General features: G+C 33.1%; 1 protein-coding gene across 1 annotated transcript in view; it reads right to left on the reverse strand.

Annotated features, from left to right (window-relative positions):
- Positions 1–3605: 3605 nt before the first annotated feature.
- Positions 3606–15612, reverse strand: part of Chmp1 (charged multivesicular body protein 1) — a 59105-nt gene continuing 47098 nt past the window's right edge. Inside the window, exons 5-7 of the mRNA XM_090379232.1 lie at positions 13451–13602; positions 9532–9607; positions 3606–3760 (exon numbers count right to left, since the gene is read on the reverse strand). Of these exons, the coding sequence (XP_090235358.1) occupies positions 3719–3760; positions 9532–9607; positions 13451–13602 (270 nt within the window). The 3' untranslated portion in view covers positions 3606–3718. The remainder of the gene's footprint in view (positions 3761–9531; positions 9608–13450; positions 13603–15612) is intronic.

The following is a 15612-nucleotide window of genomic DNA, read 5'->3' on the forward strand; positions in this document are numbered from 1 at the left end:
TGGTTGGAAGTATTGGAGTAATCTAAATATTTCTAATATTTCTGCATGAAATAAATTGTAGTACACTGTATCAAAGAAGACACCCTGTTTTTTTGTTGATCATTGACCCCCTTAAGCACTTGATAAAGAAAGCTTCTTTGAAGGTCCTTCTAGAGTAAAAAGGAATGGATGTAAAAGATTTTTTTTAGAGACAGCTCATGAGCCTCTGCAGTTAAGGGCATGTGCTGCAGTTTTGGATTTATTGATTCATTCTGTCATCATTCCTCAATGTATGATGACTGCAGGAAACATACTGGATTTCTGGGGTTGGATGGCTGTCAGTTATACTTCTTTGAGAGCTTGTTTTAAGGACTGGGAACCTGCATAGAAGTGGTTATGTTGTAAACCTTAGCTACTTTTTTTATTATATTGCAACATGGTGGAATGTATGGAATAATGCAGTACTCTTTCAGTTTCTCTTTCCTCTTCTCCAAAGGATTGTTGAAGTTGCTAATGGTTTTATTGGTGGCTACTGACTTTCTAGTTTCAATTTCTTGTTGGAGGGTTTGTGGTTGGTTACATGCTATTAGGTCTCTACTAATTTATGATCTGAAGACTCCACTCTTGGTTGAGTAGTGGTGGAAAGATCTGTCTGTGGATTTTCTGCAAAGTGTCCTGTTTAATCCATGTAATTTTAAAAATGTTGACATTGTGGTGGAAGATGGTAAGGTGGTCTTTTCCATTGTTTGAAACAAGAAGGATGTCAATTGCATAACTCATCCAAATTTACACTTTTAAAGGTTGGTGGGTGAGAAAGGTTTCTTGTAGATAACCAAAGATTCTGCTAGGAGAGGAGATAGTTTTCTATGCTGAGACCTGAAATTTGATGGAAGAAGCCCTTGAATGTGAAGCAGGATTCTCCTATGGAATCAATGAGATCCAGAATGTCCAAAACGGTTACGAGTTTGGGGAAACTGAGTTTTAGTCTCTTGTAATGGTATACATTAACTCTATACCGAAGTAATTATCTTGTTGAAAGAGTATATCCCAGAGTATGCAGATTGCTTCTGCTGAGTTGTAGACCTAAAAGGACATTCCTCAGAAGTATGAAGACCAGTTTGGAAAGGCAAATTTGTTTACCTGGGTGGAGTCTTCCATTTACTATTGGTCTTATTCAGAAATTTAGTTGTGAATGTTGATGATTGTGAAAAAGAAGGTGCTTCCAAATTTTTGGGTTGTTTCTAAAAGAGATTATCTATTCAATTTTGATCTGGAAGATTTTTTCCCTTATTTTCATCTCTAGGGAGCCTGTGGGATCTTTGTTAATAGACTTGTAGACATCTCAATCTGCTCGGTGCTTAAAGACTTTTTGGAAATAGCCTTCCTGATTTAGAATGCCTGTGGCATTGCCTCTGTCTGCTTTGGATGTGTGGATCACTGAATCTTCCATGAAGAAATTGATTTCTGCTGTTTCTTCTTGATTGGAGATGATGTTATATCTTTTTATTTGTATTTAAAATGCCTGAAGGTATCGACAGCTGTTAAAATAATATGGTCTTTCGATGCTGGAGTGGAGATTTCCTTAATGCTGTTGTGAAGATAAGCCAAGAGGTTTAAGGTTGGAATTCTGGTAGGGAGGGTTTAAAGTTGAGACTTTTTTTGGTAATTTTGTTCTATGGGAAACAGAATTCTATCTTCCATAGAACAAAAATGAATTACAAAATATTAAATTAATTATATGGAGATTGAAAGTTAAGTTATTCTGTGGGACAGCATATGATCAAGTGGGATGGAGTTAGAAAAAGTTGGAGTGAGAGCTGTCAGGCTCTAGATTTCACTATCAAGCTTGTTGGACTGCTGAGTGAGAAAAAGGTTAGTTCAGTTCTGAGTGAGCACAAGGGACCTCTTACTTTGTGGAAAAGGTGCAATTTGTTAATAAAATAATTTAGTACCTGATTTAATTTGCCTGGTGTTAAGGGTATTGTGGAGGAAATCTGGAAGGGCTGAATAGTGGCGTATATTTATGAAAAAAATTTCTTTTGATTTTGCATAACTGAGAGAATGAGTTTTAAATGCTTTCTATAACAGTAAGATTCAGCCTTTAACCACAAATGATACTACACATACTGAAAAAATAAAATACCATATATTTATAATGGCAGTAGAGTTTTACTTTCATAGTGGGCACTAAGATTTTGTAAAATGATGTTTAAAAAAACAGTATAGTAATTTTTTTTATTCCATATACCTTCATGGGGATAAAAAAAAACTGGAAAATATGAAATAGATTTCTACAACTTTAATAACTGGGCTATTTAAAAGCAGTAATAACAATAAGCTTTATTTTACATCAGACATTAATTACTTAATGATCAGTGGTATAATTTCAACTTAATGGAAATTAAATTAACCTAGTCAAACACAGAGCAGTACTTGTTTCAGTTTAACAATCACCCATTCCTACTATATTACATATGAAAAATACATATGTGTATATATATATATATATATATATATATATAAAAAAAACAGATTATGACTGTAGCTCATAAGAGAACAAGACTATAATAATGGAAGTTTTCTAAAGAATACAAGAAAAGCTTCAATTTCAACATATTAAGTTTGTTTACAACCAATTTCATAATTATGCATATAACAGAATATAACATGAGGGAAGTAAATTATTTAATCCATAATATTTCAGAAGATACACAATACAGCATGGGTCCATTTCATCTTTAACTTTACAAACCTTTGTGTACTTCCAAAAATGAGATAAAAAGGGGCAAATTACTACTAATGATAAATAAAAGTCTGTTTTGGTAATTAAGTTCTACAATATGTTGTGGAATAATGTAGCATGCTTCTCGTTTTTGAAACATCAAATAGAACTACAAGTGAAATTTTTTATGCTTCATTCAGCTGAATTAAATATATATTTTTCTCATTCAGAGAATTTAGCAAATTCAGCCAGAGGAGAAGGGGAGTAAATTCAGACTAGGGAGAAATACACGATTTCTTTCACTTTTAATTTTCAGAATCCTTTCACTTCAATTTTTTTCATTGAAGTGAAAACACTAAACTTTTATCAATTTTATAAACAATTTTACAACTAAAAGCATGAATGTTTGTAAATATTTTACGAAAAATTGCTTTCGCTAACATCTTTAACCAATGTTTTTCTAGATCTGATATGAGTTATGTACACTTCTACTTATTACTCATAAGCTACTCTCCTTTGAAAAATGCCAGTGATATGCAATGCAATCTAGAAAAAAAACAATATTCCTAAGGTAGGCACAGGGATATCAGATCCTCTATATATGCAGCACTGTCTATAGAAGTAGGTAGAGGACGGTTGGCATATGTCTCAATGAACATTTAGAAAATGCTCAGCCATCTTTAAGAAAAAATATTTATCTTATATTTAACATAATATACTCTTCTCTTTATAATAGATACTGTCATTAAAACTGATCCTTTTAATTTAAATTTAAGTCTGCTTCATAATGTAGAACTAAAAGTGAAATTTATTTATGCTTCATTCAATTTGAATTAAATAAATTTCACTAAATGTAATCAGCTAATTTTGATTCAGTACAAAACTGTAAAAGCAGATTAAATCAATTTTAGAAGAAAATAAATGTCTGCAAAATCCTGTTTATACAATTGAATAGCTTTATTATACACAGAAAAAGAATTAATTATTCTAGCATTCAGGACTGCTCCTCAGAATATTTCATGTTTGCCTCAATTTTGCAAGTCTCTGTGTCAGTTCATCCTAAAAAGTAAAGTAAAATCATTTAATTCACTTATTTAAAAAATGAACAATTAAAAATACAATTTTTTTAACAATTTTTAAAAATATTGAACAATTCAAATATTTTATAATCTACTATGACAATGAAGCAGTTTAAATGTTTATTATATTGCTACTATAATTTTAGCACCTTAATTTTATACTCTGTTCCAATCAGTTGCACAACTTCAATTTTTGTTTCTTCATCTTCCCTCCTGGCAAATACTTAAAGGGGACTGCATCTCAGTTTAATTATATATATTTGGCCTCATCCAAATAGAAGAGCCTCTTTTTGGAAAATCCCCTTCTTCACAGAATGCAGGGTATGCAGTACAACAGTTGCACAACTAATTTCAATAAATCTTAATCTCCTAATATGCTCATTCATGAAATCTTAATTTCTTACTAGATGTAGAATCAAATATGCTGCAGAGGTATAATGGAAACAATGAGCATATAGCTAGCAGGAAGACAAAAGCAGCACTTAGAAAAATGCAATCAGCCATTGATTAGCAGTATATACAGTGAAGATTTTTGCTTTTCTCAAGATTTTTTCCCCTTTTTTTCCTTTTCACTTTTTTAATGCTACCAAGAAAGAAAATACCCAAGAAGTTTAAATATCCAAGGTATTATTTCCTTGGGTATTCTGTTTGGGCCATCTTGGCCTGGTCTTATTTCTGCATTCCAGTTCAGCTCAAAGAAGTTCAATTGCATTGAGGCTGGGGTTCATTCAGCATCAAAACAATTGAACTGTGATCTGTGTTGACTATGCAATGTTCCAATGTTATTCTTTTCAAGATCTTCACAATCTCTGCTTTGTGACAGAGCTGTATTAAAAAGTGTAAAAACTCCTATAAAATTAATACAATGTGAAGTACACAGAACTGTCCAGAACATCACACTGGATGCAGTATATGTGGTTCCTTGCACTATGACCTTCATATGGTTTACTATAGAAAAATTAAAACCTGAATTTATTGAAAAGAAGTGTAAATTTCTCAATTTATCTTAAAAATGCAATATTAAGAACAGATGTGTTGGTTTTAAGTTCAGGTTAACTATAAAACCCCTACTTCAGAGGCAAAAAACTATGATATTTATTCCATTCTGAAAATGCAATACAATCTTTCCATTTTTACTTTAGATTAAACTGGAATGTTCTGTAAACATTACTATATGACCTTGAATGTTGGAAGATATAATACAGCTATGGAGCAAACAGCATGGCAACAGTGAAAATTGCCATGTTAGTTATTAAATTGTTTTAAAGCTGGGGAAGTTAAATTTTCTCCATTTTAAACGAAAATTAGATCCATGTCAGGCTGTTGTACTCCATACTGATAACAGCATTATAGCCTAGAAGAGAGAAGGAATACTGAAATATGATACTATAAAAGAAAGCCAAAGAGAATTTGATCCACTTGAAACTTGTTCCTACCGACTTAAGTAAACAGAGTTTCAAATTTCCTGCCAGAAATATAAGCAACTTCCAGTACCATCTGTTGGCATTAAAAAATAATTCTTCTAATTTTTTCAAAATTCTCTGAATTGGGGGTGTGGGGGGAGGTAAACACTCATACTTCACAAAAACACATAAGGGCTATTTTTAATCACACATTCAAAATATTCTAAGTGTAATCTGTTGTCCTATGAGGGACATAAAAAGTATAATATTATCATTCTTTATTCTAAGAAAAGTGGAACGTACTGATCAACATCCTACGTTGAAAATGACTTTTTTCTTATAGGCTTTGTCACCAACCCTGTACTAAAATAATTTGAGGAATAAAGGATTAAAAGAAAGGGATTGATTACCTCTTTATTTCAAAATTTTTTATATAAACCACTCTCAAGGATAACACTTTTTACTGTGTGCTAAATGAAAGTTTGTGTGCTGAAAACAGTTTTAAACTACAAAGTCTGTAAGAATGGTGACTGTCATCCATGAACTCTTATACTAGGATCCAATTAGTTTTACATAAGCTCAGAACATCAATAATAGTGTGGGCATATAGAGTGAATGCCTGATTACAGAGCCAGCATGATGTTCCAATGAGGCCTAATGCAGCTATTTTTAAAAGAACTCCCCATCTTAATGGGGTGTTCTGAACTTTTTCTATAAACATGATGTCTCAAAAAAACTAAGGAAATATGGCAAGAGAACTTGCAAAAAAAGCGAAATAAATTCATACAAACATAAATCTCATTGTGTGAGCTCTGTGCAAATGAACCACTTGTACATGATTAATTCCAGCTCCATTGACAAAACCTCCAACCCTTATTCAGAAACCATGGAAGAAGTTGATGAGCAGACTTCTGAAATGTCAATTACATGCAATAGATGTATAATATGCATTTTAATTTACTGTCATCCTATCCTAAACACAGCCAGAAGTTTTAGCAATATTTAGTAATGCTAAATTAAAAGTTAACTGCATAATTTGTTTGACTTTAAAACTACTGAATAGTCAAAGAAATAAGTCTGAAAATAATTATTTTGATTGAATATACAGTTTACATGGAAATAAAGATCAGCATATATTACTGAAATAGGAATGAACACTAATGGCATATATGTGTATACAGAGTCCACTAAAAAAAGACAGGAATTTTATGGCAGAATGTACAAAGATACTGATGATAACCATATTTTGACTGTTTCAGAATAAAAGTTGATAAGAAAATTTTCATTACCAAAAACTGGACAGCATTCGCTCATAGAACTCTGCCTAAAGAATGAATACTGCATCACTGCAACTCAAGTAGCATACTGAAGGCAACTTAATGTAACAGTTGTTCCATCTGAGAATGTTGTTTATGTATATTTATCTAGATTTTTAGAAATTACAAGATTAACAAGTTTCAGTTGGTTAAGGCTCGGTGTCTAACTGCAATAAAATGGATGAACATGAAATTTTTAAAACCTGTTTGGCAAAATCCAAGACAGTTCATATAACCATGAATAGTTATCAAGTGCAAGATATCCTGTCTACTGAGTGCATATTTGCAAAGACTATGAGAATCCTTTGATCAAGATAATCAAATAATATGAGATGTAACATCAAGATAAAGTTCACTTTACTTTGAATAACTTCCTTAATAAAACTATGGTGTCTGCTGAAAAAAAACACTAATTCTTTCCTTTTTTTTTTTTCTTTCAGAATTTAATAATACTATCATAAATATTCAAAAATATTTTCTCTGAAAGAACAACTAATTAATCAATTTAAATATATTAAAATAATTTGAAAAAAGCACATTCAATTATAATGAAACAAATCTAATTCATTTTAGAATTTTACACCAAAATGAAAAACTTTATGCTACAATTTAATCCTATCTGCTGCAGTTGTAGCTTTTGTTGCTCTGATCTCACAACAGAATGATAATTTTTTTTTCGAATTGTATGAGAAGTTCAAAAATTACAGATTATTGGCTATTTTTAATAATACTTATGGCAATCATTTTTTGAAAGAAATTCTTCTTCTGGGACTTGATCTAATGTTATTGTTTTCTCAAAAAGTGAGAAATATCTTTCAAATTCAATAGAAATATGAAGTCCTCTGTGACAGTATTGCAGTTTGTGACTCATTTTGAGAGATCTAAGTTTGAGGCTCATCATAGGCTGGAGGCTTCTTCGGTCAGGACAGAGTTAATTGAACTCAGGTGAAGGGAGTAAGGTTTCCCTTATGAGTTATTCTGGGACTTTTCAGCCTGCACAACATGTAAACTGATCTGCAGACAAATGCTAGAACATACGAAATATACACAGATGTGGAAAATCACTGTATCAAGTCTTTATAATCTTCATAACAGAGGAGGACAAATTATAAACAGTAATATAACTTATTATAAGTATTATTATAATATATTACAATGCTTTATAGTTTTATAACTTTCAATCTTCTGGTATAATTATTGTACAGGTTAGAGCAATGGCCTCAGTTATGTAGGCAACTATTAGTATATAGTCATGTCCAAAACTGAGGCCAGCACCCTAATCTGTATAATAATACTGTATAGCTCTTATACCATGTGGCTTTCATCCTAAATTTTATTCTGGAATAATTAAAAATCACAAGGAATAGAGCAAGAAATATGGAACAGCACTATGAGGCAAAAGAAAATTGTGAGTGATGATGAGCCATTGGTGGCAGTAATAATACTGCAAAAAGTCAAGGGAGGAAAAAGTATTTATTCAGAAAGTAACTTTTTGGCCCATCTTTTGCTGTAATGACTGCTCCAATGCATTTTTGAACAGTCATTACTAATTTCTGGTAGATAGCTAGTGAACATGCTCCACTCCTCCTTTAAAGCTCTACTAACAAAGAGGGCCATCTTGGCCTGGCCCTATTTCTGCATTCCAGTTCAGCTCAAAGATGTTCAATTGCATTGAAGCTGTAGTTCACTCAGCCTCAACATAATTGACCCATGTTCTGTTTTGACTACGTAATGTTCCAATGTTATTCTTTTCAAAACTTCACAATCTCTACTTTGTGACATAGAGCACTGTGTTGAAAACTGCAAAAACTCCTTCCATAAAATTACCACAATGTGAAGTACACAGAATTGTCCAGAAAATCAACACAGGATGCAGTATCCATGATTCCATGCACTATGACCAGTAGACCTAGTCTGTACCACAAGAAATACCCACAGACACCTCTCCCAGCTTCACAGATGGGACAACATCTCTCCAGGCATTCTCCATAACTATATACATCCACCAGACTGGAACAGCATGTAACATGGTTTGTTGTTCACAGGACTGAGTTTCACTGATCTGTTGGTATGCTTTTGCAACATACCAATCAGTGCTGTGCATTGAATTCTGTTGTCAAAGGCTTCTGAAATATCACCTCTCATATGAAAATTCAGCACAGTCAATGTCTATACATTGGGGAAACACTGACAGGTTTAACCGTGACTGCTTACAGCGTCAAACACAGATTTATCCATTCTGAAATCGAGACAAGGTAACCAGCAATCTTAAAGCATATCAGCTCCTGTCAGTCAGTATTTTATGCCTATCCAGTAATTTGTTGGTCCCATTGTTACCCGTGGATTTCCATTTCTTTAGCATGTAGCCAGGTGTTGACCTGGGAATATTAATTCCTGAGCAATAAGACCACACATCCATTTTCTCAACATAAATCCAAATATCTTTCCCATCTGAAACTCCGTTAGATACTTCTGTGTGTTCGTTGTTCAGCATATATATTTGAAATGAATTTTGGGCTAACCATTAATCCCTTTATAAGTCAAAATATTTACATATTTCAACTGCCTGCAATAAGGCAGGTATATGTTCAACTGATTAGAAAGTAACTGACCAGTAATAACACACAGCAAAGCATTTTTGAAAAATTAAGTGAATAATAATGGTTGATGATAATGATTAGATAATGTGATTTTATCTCAGCAGTACATTTTACAGGAGTAAAATAAAGGTGTAGGAATGAATTAAATAAAATAAATTATAACAACAGATCTATATATATATATAATAAAAATAGTGGCTTTTATGAATTTTATATCTTAATACTTAAAATTAACTAAGATAGTAGAATTAAGCAATTAAAAATAAAGTAGTAGCGAAAAGTTCTAATGAGACTTTTTGAAAGCAAGAAATTCACTTTCTTTGTTCACTTTTCTCTTTATTATTTTATCTAGGAAAGATATAGCCACATAAATAATTGATAAGAATACTATGTATATACTTAAGCTCCTATATTATTTATCACGGATCATACCTGTTCTACTGATGATGCAGAAGCAGATACAACCGATCCTGTCTCACCTCGAGGTAATTCCATATTTAGCTCCAAACTAGAAAATAGATAAAAGTCAAAATTACCAAAACACCAAGAGTTCCATATGTATAGTCAAACTAAATATCTAATCAGTCTTTACTGTAGCGACTACTTCAACAACAATACATCATATCTCAATTAAAACTCAATCTGATGGATCACACCAAAATTAAGACTAAACAAGTATGTCTGACTAACAATACACCGGGTATTTATAAAATAAGTTTCGCTATTCAGGAAACCCCAGTGTAAAAACGGTTAGAGTTAGCATTGTGAAAATTGGTGGGTATGTCATTTAGGGTATGGGGGAGCGATTTGTAGAAGAAAAAAAATTAGTTCAAATTTCCGGCCTCAGAAGAAAAACAACATTGCACATATGTAAAAGTTGTCATTTACTTCAAGACACACTGCTTATGCAAATGATATCCTGTTAGATAAAAGCAGAAAGGCCAACACCACTGTCAATAACCATTATGGCTCTTACAAAAAAGGAACATGCTCTTTTAGTAAAACTGTTAATACCAGAATAATAGTAATGCTAATGCAGCACTATGTGAATATCGGAAACTTAAAGATTTACATAAAGGACCTTTGATGTCAGTGGGGTTTCAAAAACTAATAAAGAAATTTGAAGCAACCAACCAGGGAGTTAGGTGTAATTTCAGGTGGGTGAAGACGACATATCGGAACGGAGGTAGTGGATGAAGTGGCAGTTGCAATGGTCAGAATGCATCAAGAGACTTGAACCTTCCTTGGTCTACTGTGCATAAAGTGCTTCGAATAATTTTACGCTGGTTCCCATACAAGATTCCCATACGAGATTCACGTAGTGTAAGAACTAAAGTCTTGTGATCAGCAACAACGAATAGACTTTGCTCTACAATTTCTGGCTTGTATGGAACTTGACGATACACGGGCTTGAATGATCTTGTGGTCTGATGAGGCATATTTCACTCTTCATAGGGCTGTAAATGCACAAAACTTCCGAATATGAACTTCTCGTCCATCTGCTGTGCATGAAAGACCACTACACAAAGTCTATACGTTACAGTACAGTGTGGATTCACAGCAGAGTTTATAATCAGACCATTTATCTTTGAAGAGTCTACACCTCATGCCTACCCCCCCCGTAAGGTGTATGGTAACTAGTGCACAGTACTGTACTCTTCTAAGAGATCACATTATTCCCGCTCTGAAAGAAGGGCAATGCTTGGAGGCTATACTGTTCATGCAAGATGGCACCCCTCCCCACGTTGGTCGACAAGTGAAGGACTGCTCCATTTAACATTCGGAAACAATTGCATCATTTCTAGAGACTTTCTGCAGTTCTGGCCAGCCCGATCACCAGGTCTCAATCCCTGTGATTTCTGACTATGGAGATATCTGAAAGACAAAGTTTACCATGGCAGCATACAGATGCTTTTCGATTTGAAAGCAAGCATTAAACAGCATGTAGCCAACTTTCCCAATGAGATGCTATGCAAAACTGTCACACGCAGTCCTCCATTTTCAGAATGTCATCTCAAGTGAAGGAAAGCACATAGAACAATATCTGTAGATTTCTAAGTTCTGATATTAAAATCTAATACTAAGTTAAGTATTCCATCTCATGTTTACAGTGCCAATTTCTCCTCTGGTGGTGGAAATTGGAAATAATTTTTTTTCTTCTATAAATCGATTCCCTATACCCTAAATGACATACTCACTGATTTTCACAATGCTAACTCTAACCATTTTGACACTAGGGTCTCCTGAATAGGGAAGCTTATTTTATAACCACCCAGTATATTAAAAATAATCCTTTCCACTTAGTGATGTTTTTCCAAAAAAACATTGCCCAGTGTGAAATTAATTTTCTTGTAGAATTTGCTTGTAGAATATATATATATATATATATATATATATTTTTTTTTTTTTTTTTTCAATGCATAAGGCCAACCATTATTCAAATCCATTGCATCTGTGGTCTGATCTTTGTATCGGTTTGACGATGCATGTATTTTTTTAATGTTCGAAATGCAGCGATTCCCAGATCATTATTGGCGTTGTAGTCCTCCGTCCAGATGGTTCACAATGGTCAATCTATTTTATTTATTTATTTTTATTTTATTGGTCAAGTGTCACAGTCAGTTTTCATCTCTGTTTCTATTGATATTTTACAAAATATGGAATTGGTGCTATCCTCAGGTTTCCAGTAAATTTTAACTAATTGGCATATTCTAAAATTTTAGTTATTTGATATCATATTTTTGGCTTTTCTAAATTGTTTTAGGAGCATTTCTGCTGCAATATCCTGTGCCTTGTTTCCCCCCCCTCATTTTATGTTTTGTTATGTATGGGTCTCCCTCCCCCACTATACAGGTTTGCCATAAGCTACTGGTAATTGTTTTATTCACTTTTCTATTAATTAATCTATTTTGAGCAGCATGTAGTGGATGGTGCATATTAATTGCTGCCACTGATGTTTGCGATATTAATTTTATTTTATTTCATCTTTTTGATTTATATTTATTCATAGTTCTCAATCTAATTAATTTATATATACTTTGTATATATATTTTATTATATGGTATCTATCTTAGCATTAGCATTAGTAGAGGCATATGATGCAAGAAAGCAAGCTTATGCAGGATCAGCCAAAAAAAAAAAAAAACTTCCACTTCACCCCTCCGTTCGTTCGAAATACTTGTCCAGCTGAGCCTTAAATTTATTTAGGCTATAAACTTCCACAACAAGCGATGGAAGTCTGTTCCACCAACCAACTACCCACTGGCTAAAGGCAAATTTCCGCACATCTATCCTACATCTGTCTTTCCTCAATTTGAATTTATGCCCTCTCAGGTGATTATTCTGAGCAAGAGGAAGAATCCCATCAGCATTGAGCATGCTCAAACCATTCAAGGCTTTATACACCTCTATCAGATCACCTCGCCGGTGCCTAGTCTCCAGACACTGTAATTTGCAAAATTTAAGCCTTTCTTTGTAAGAGCAACCCTTTATTCCATTCACTAATCTTGTTGCCCTTCTCTGCACTCGTTCCAGCAGCTCTACATCCTTCTTAAAATGAGGCCTCCAGACCTGTATACAGTACTCAAGGTGTGGCCTGACCATTGCCTTATACAAGAGGATAATCACCTCCTTATCATTGCTAGAAAAATTCCTGTATATCATTGACAAGACACCATGAGCTACTTTTGCAGACAATCTGCACTGGTCAGAAAACTTCATATCTGCCTGCACAATTACCCCCAGGTCCTTTTCACTCTCTACCACTCTCAGTGTAGTACCACACAGTTGATACATTACTCCAGGGTTACTGCTTCCCATATGCAGTACTTTACATTTGTCAATGTTAAACTTCAGTTGCCACCTCTCAGCCTATCTGCTCAACTTTTCTAGATTCTGTTGCAGCAATGTACTGTCATTAACAACCCTACCGACCTTTGTATCATCTGCAAACTTGGACATTAAGCCTGATATACCATCATCAATATCATTAATGAATACAGAAAACAACAATGGACCCAACACTGAACACTAGGGGACTCCACTAATAAAATTAGTCCATGAAGAGCAGTGTCCATTGATTACCACTCTCTGTCTTCTCTGGGATGGCCACATACTCCTCTGAGTATTTGGCCATCCCAGAGTATAAATAGAAAATTTATTTTTTATTTATATGACTTATAATTCCTATAACTCTGTCATTATCTACATATACCAGATTTCTTTTTTCTTTTTTTTTTTAAATCAGTTATTTCAGTTATTAAACATGTTTAAATTGATAAAAAGGGAAAATTTTATTGCAAATTTTTATAAAATAAAACTATTTTGTAAAAAAAGAATTCTCAAAACATACCCTGCTTCATCAGCAACTTGCTGCATTAGGTGCTCTACTTCATTATGAGGTACAGTGACAGTTGTAGTGGAGCTCATTGTGTTCTCCATGTATGAAGACTGAACATCCAGATCTTCAAATTGATGTTCAAATTTGTCCATAAGTGCTGAGATCTACCAAAACAGAAATAATTTTACTACATATAAAGCAAAAAACACTCAACCTGCCTACACTAACAAATTAAAAACTGGCATTCTGATAAAAATTTAGCAAATTACAGTTATGATTTGTCCTTAAAAATGACAACTATTGCAATATTTTAGGCCAGAGTTGTTGTTCTTTATCAAATGGATAGACACCAATAGTGATAACCTTGGCACATTAGAACATGGCATCAGCCATGTTCTGATGTGCCAAGATTTGCACCCAGATTTGCTTTGAAAAGATAGGGTACCATCACATTTTCAAAGCACAGTTAGTACATTTACTCATTTATTAGCTGTACAGTTAGTAAATGAGTAACTTTCTGATCCCTAGAGCAAGCATGGAAATTCATTCCTTTGCTAGTTTTATTTGACCAATCAAACTTTTTTTTTTTTTTTTTTTTTTTTTGAGGATATGAAAAAAAATTGTTTATGTTCCTCTACTGCCAGCAAACTGTGGATATTTTAAAATAAAGGATATGTGAAGCCACTGTAAGAGTTCAACATATGAAAATATACAGGGTTTTCAATCAGTATAGCTAAATGATGCGAAGAAACTGGCTTCTTTCTCAATCTGCCATAAAAAAGCAACTATTCATACTTTCTCCATCACCAAAATGTGATTATCTAATTCTGCTTTGTTCTCAGCCAAACTCATTACATCTCACTACATCTTTGCAGGCAATTTATTCCAATAATTTACACCACACTGCTCAAAAGTTAACTTCATGTTAACTCCTTCTCCCTAAGATTTTATATTTATGTTCCCTAGTTCTTGTTCTCTTTTGTAATTGTTTGCATAAGCAAATGACACAACTGTCGTAAAGACAGCTGTTCTGCACAACTAAACATGCACAGTAAAAAGCAAATATTACATACAACAGTTTTTTTTTCCTTCGAATAAAATAGGTTTATGTTCATTTCAGAAGTACACTAATGACATTTTCAGATTAAACCAAGGATGGGGGACGACTTTCTCACTGAGAAAAAAGCAACTGATTAAGCAAAATTTAAATTTAGAAATCAAAATCTAAACAGTAATACTTAGTACAACTTTAATATGAAATCCAAAAATTTGGTCAATTATAATTGAGAGAAAAAAAAAAAAAAAAAAAGGTTTAGATAGCAAATAGTCTAAACCAGTGTTTCTCAACATTCTTTTAATTATCGCTCCCAAAGGGCTTTTTTAGACAATTTTTTTTACTAATCGCACCCCCCCCAAGAAATTTCAAACAAGAAAATACTTTATACTTAAGAAATTTACTTTATAAAAGTTCAATGTTCGGTATGATGTTAGTACATTTCATTCTAATGTCTCCTCTTGAACATATATCAATTCTGTTTCTTTCCTTTGTTAATATTTTATTTACTGAACTAAAACCACTTTCAACCATATAAGACATTGGAAAAAAGAAAGAAGTACTTTGGCCATTTCAGACCAAACTGTTGGATAAAGAAGTTTAGTTGTTTCTGATCCCCACAACTCAGTCATTCCACCTTTTTCGAATTTATATTTGCATTCTTCATTACATTTTCATTCAATGAGTTCTTCTTGGATTTCTTCACTAGCAGACCTGGCATCGCATCCAGTTGGATCTAACATTCATGGCTTCATTTCAAAAGAAAATAAATCTGAAAATCTATTTTTCATTTCACCTTTTAAAGAACACAAATGATCTAAATAATTCTTAAGATCACTCTCGGTGAGAGATTCATTGATTTCAGCTGACTCTTGCATACCATGAAATTGTTTTCTCATTAAATTGCTTTCAAATATTTCATTTCCAGTTTTTCAGTGAAGGCTTTTAATATGCGTTTACTGTCCATCACTGTAATTAATTTCTCTCTAAGGTGAAGTAATATTTCATTAAGTTTTCGAAAAATCCAAGACATATAGTATATGTCTTGGATTTTTCATTGTTTTTAAGTTTGTTTTATGTTGTTTTTGTGTTTGCCGATCTCCTTTGCTAAATCTGTCTC

Source organism: Mastigoproctus giganteus, chromosome 8 (genome assembly GCF_048544385.1).
Source record: "Mastigoproctus giganteus isolate SK-2022 chromosome 8, ASM4854438v1, whole genome shotgun sequence".
NCBI lineage: Eukaryota > Metazoa > Arthropoda > Arachnida > Uropygi > Thelyphonidae > Mastigoproctus > Mastigoproctus giganteus.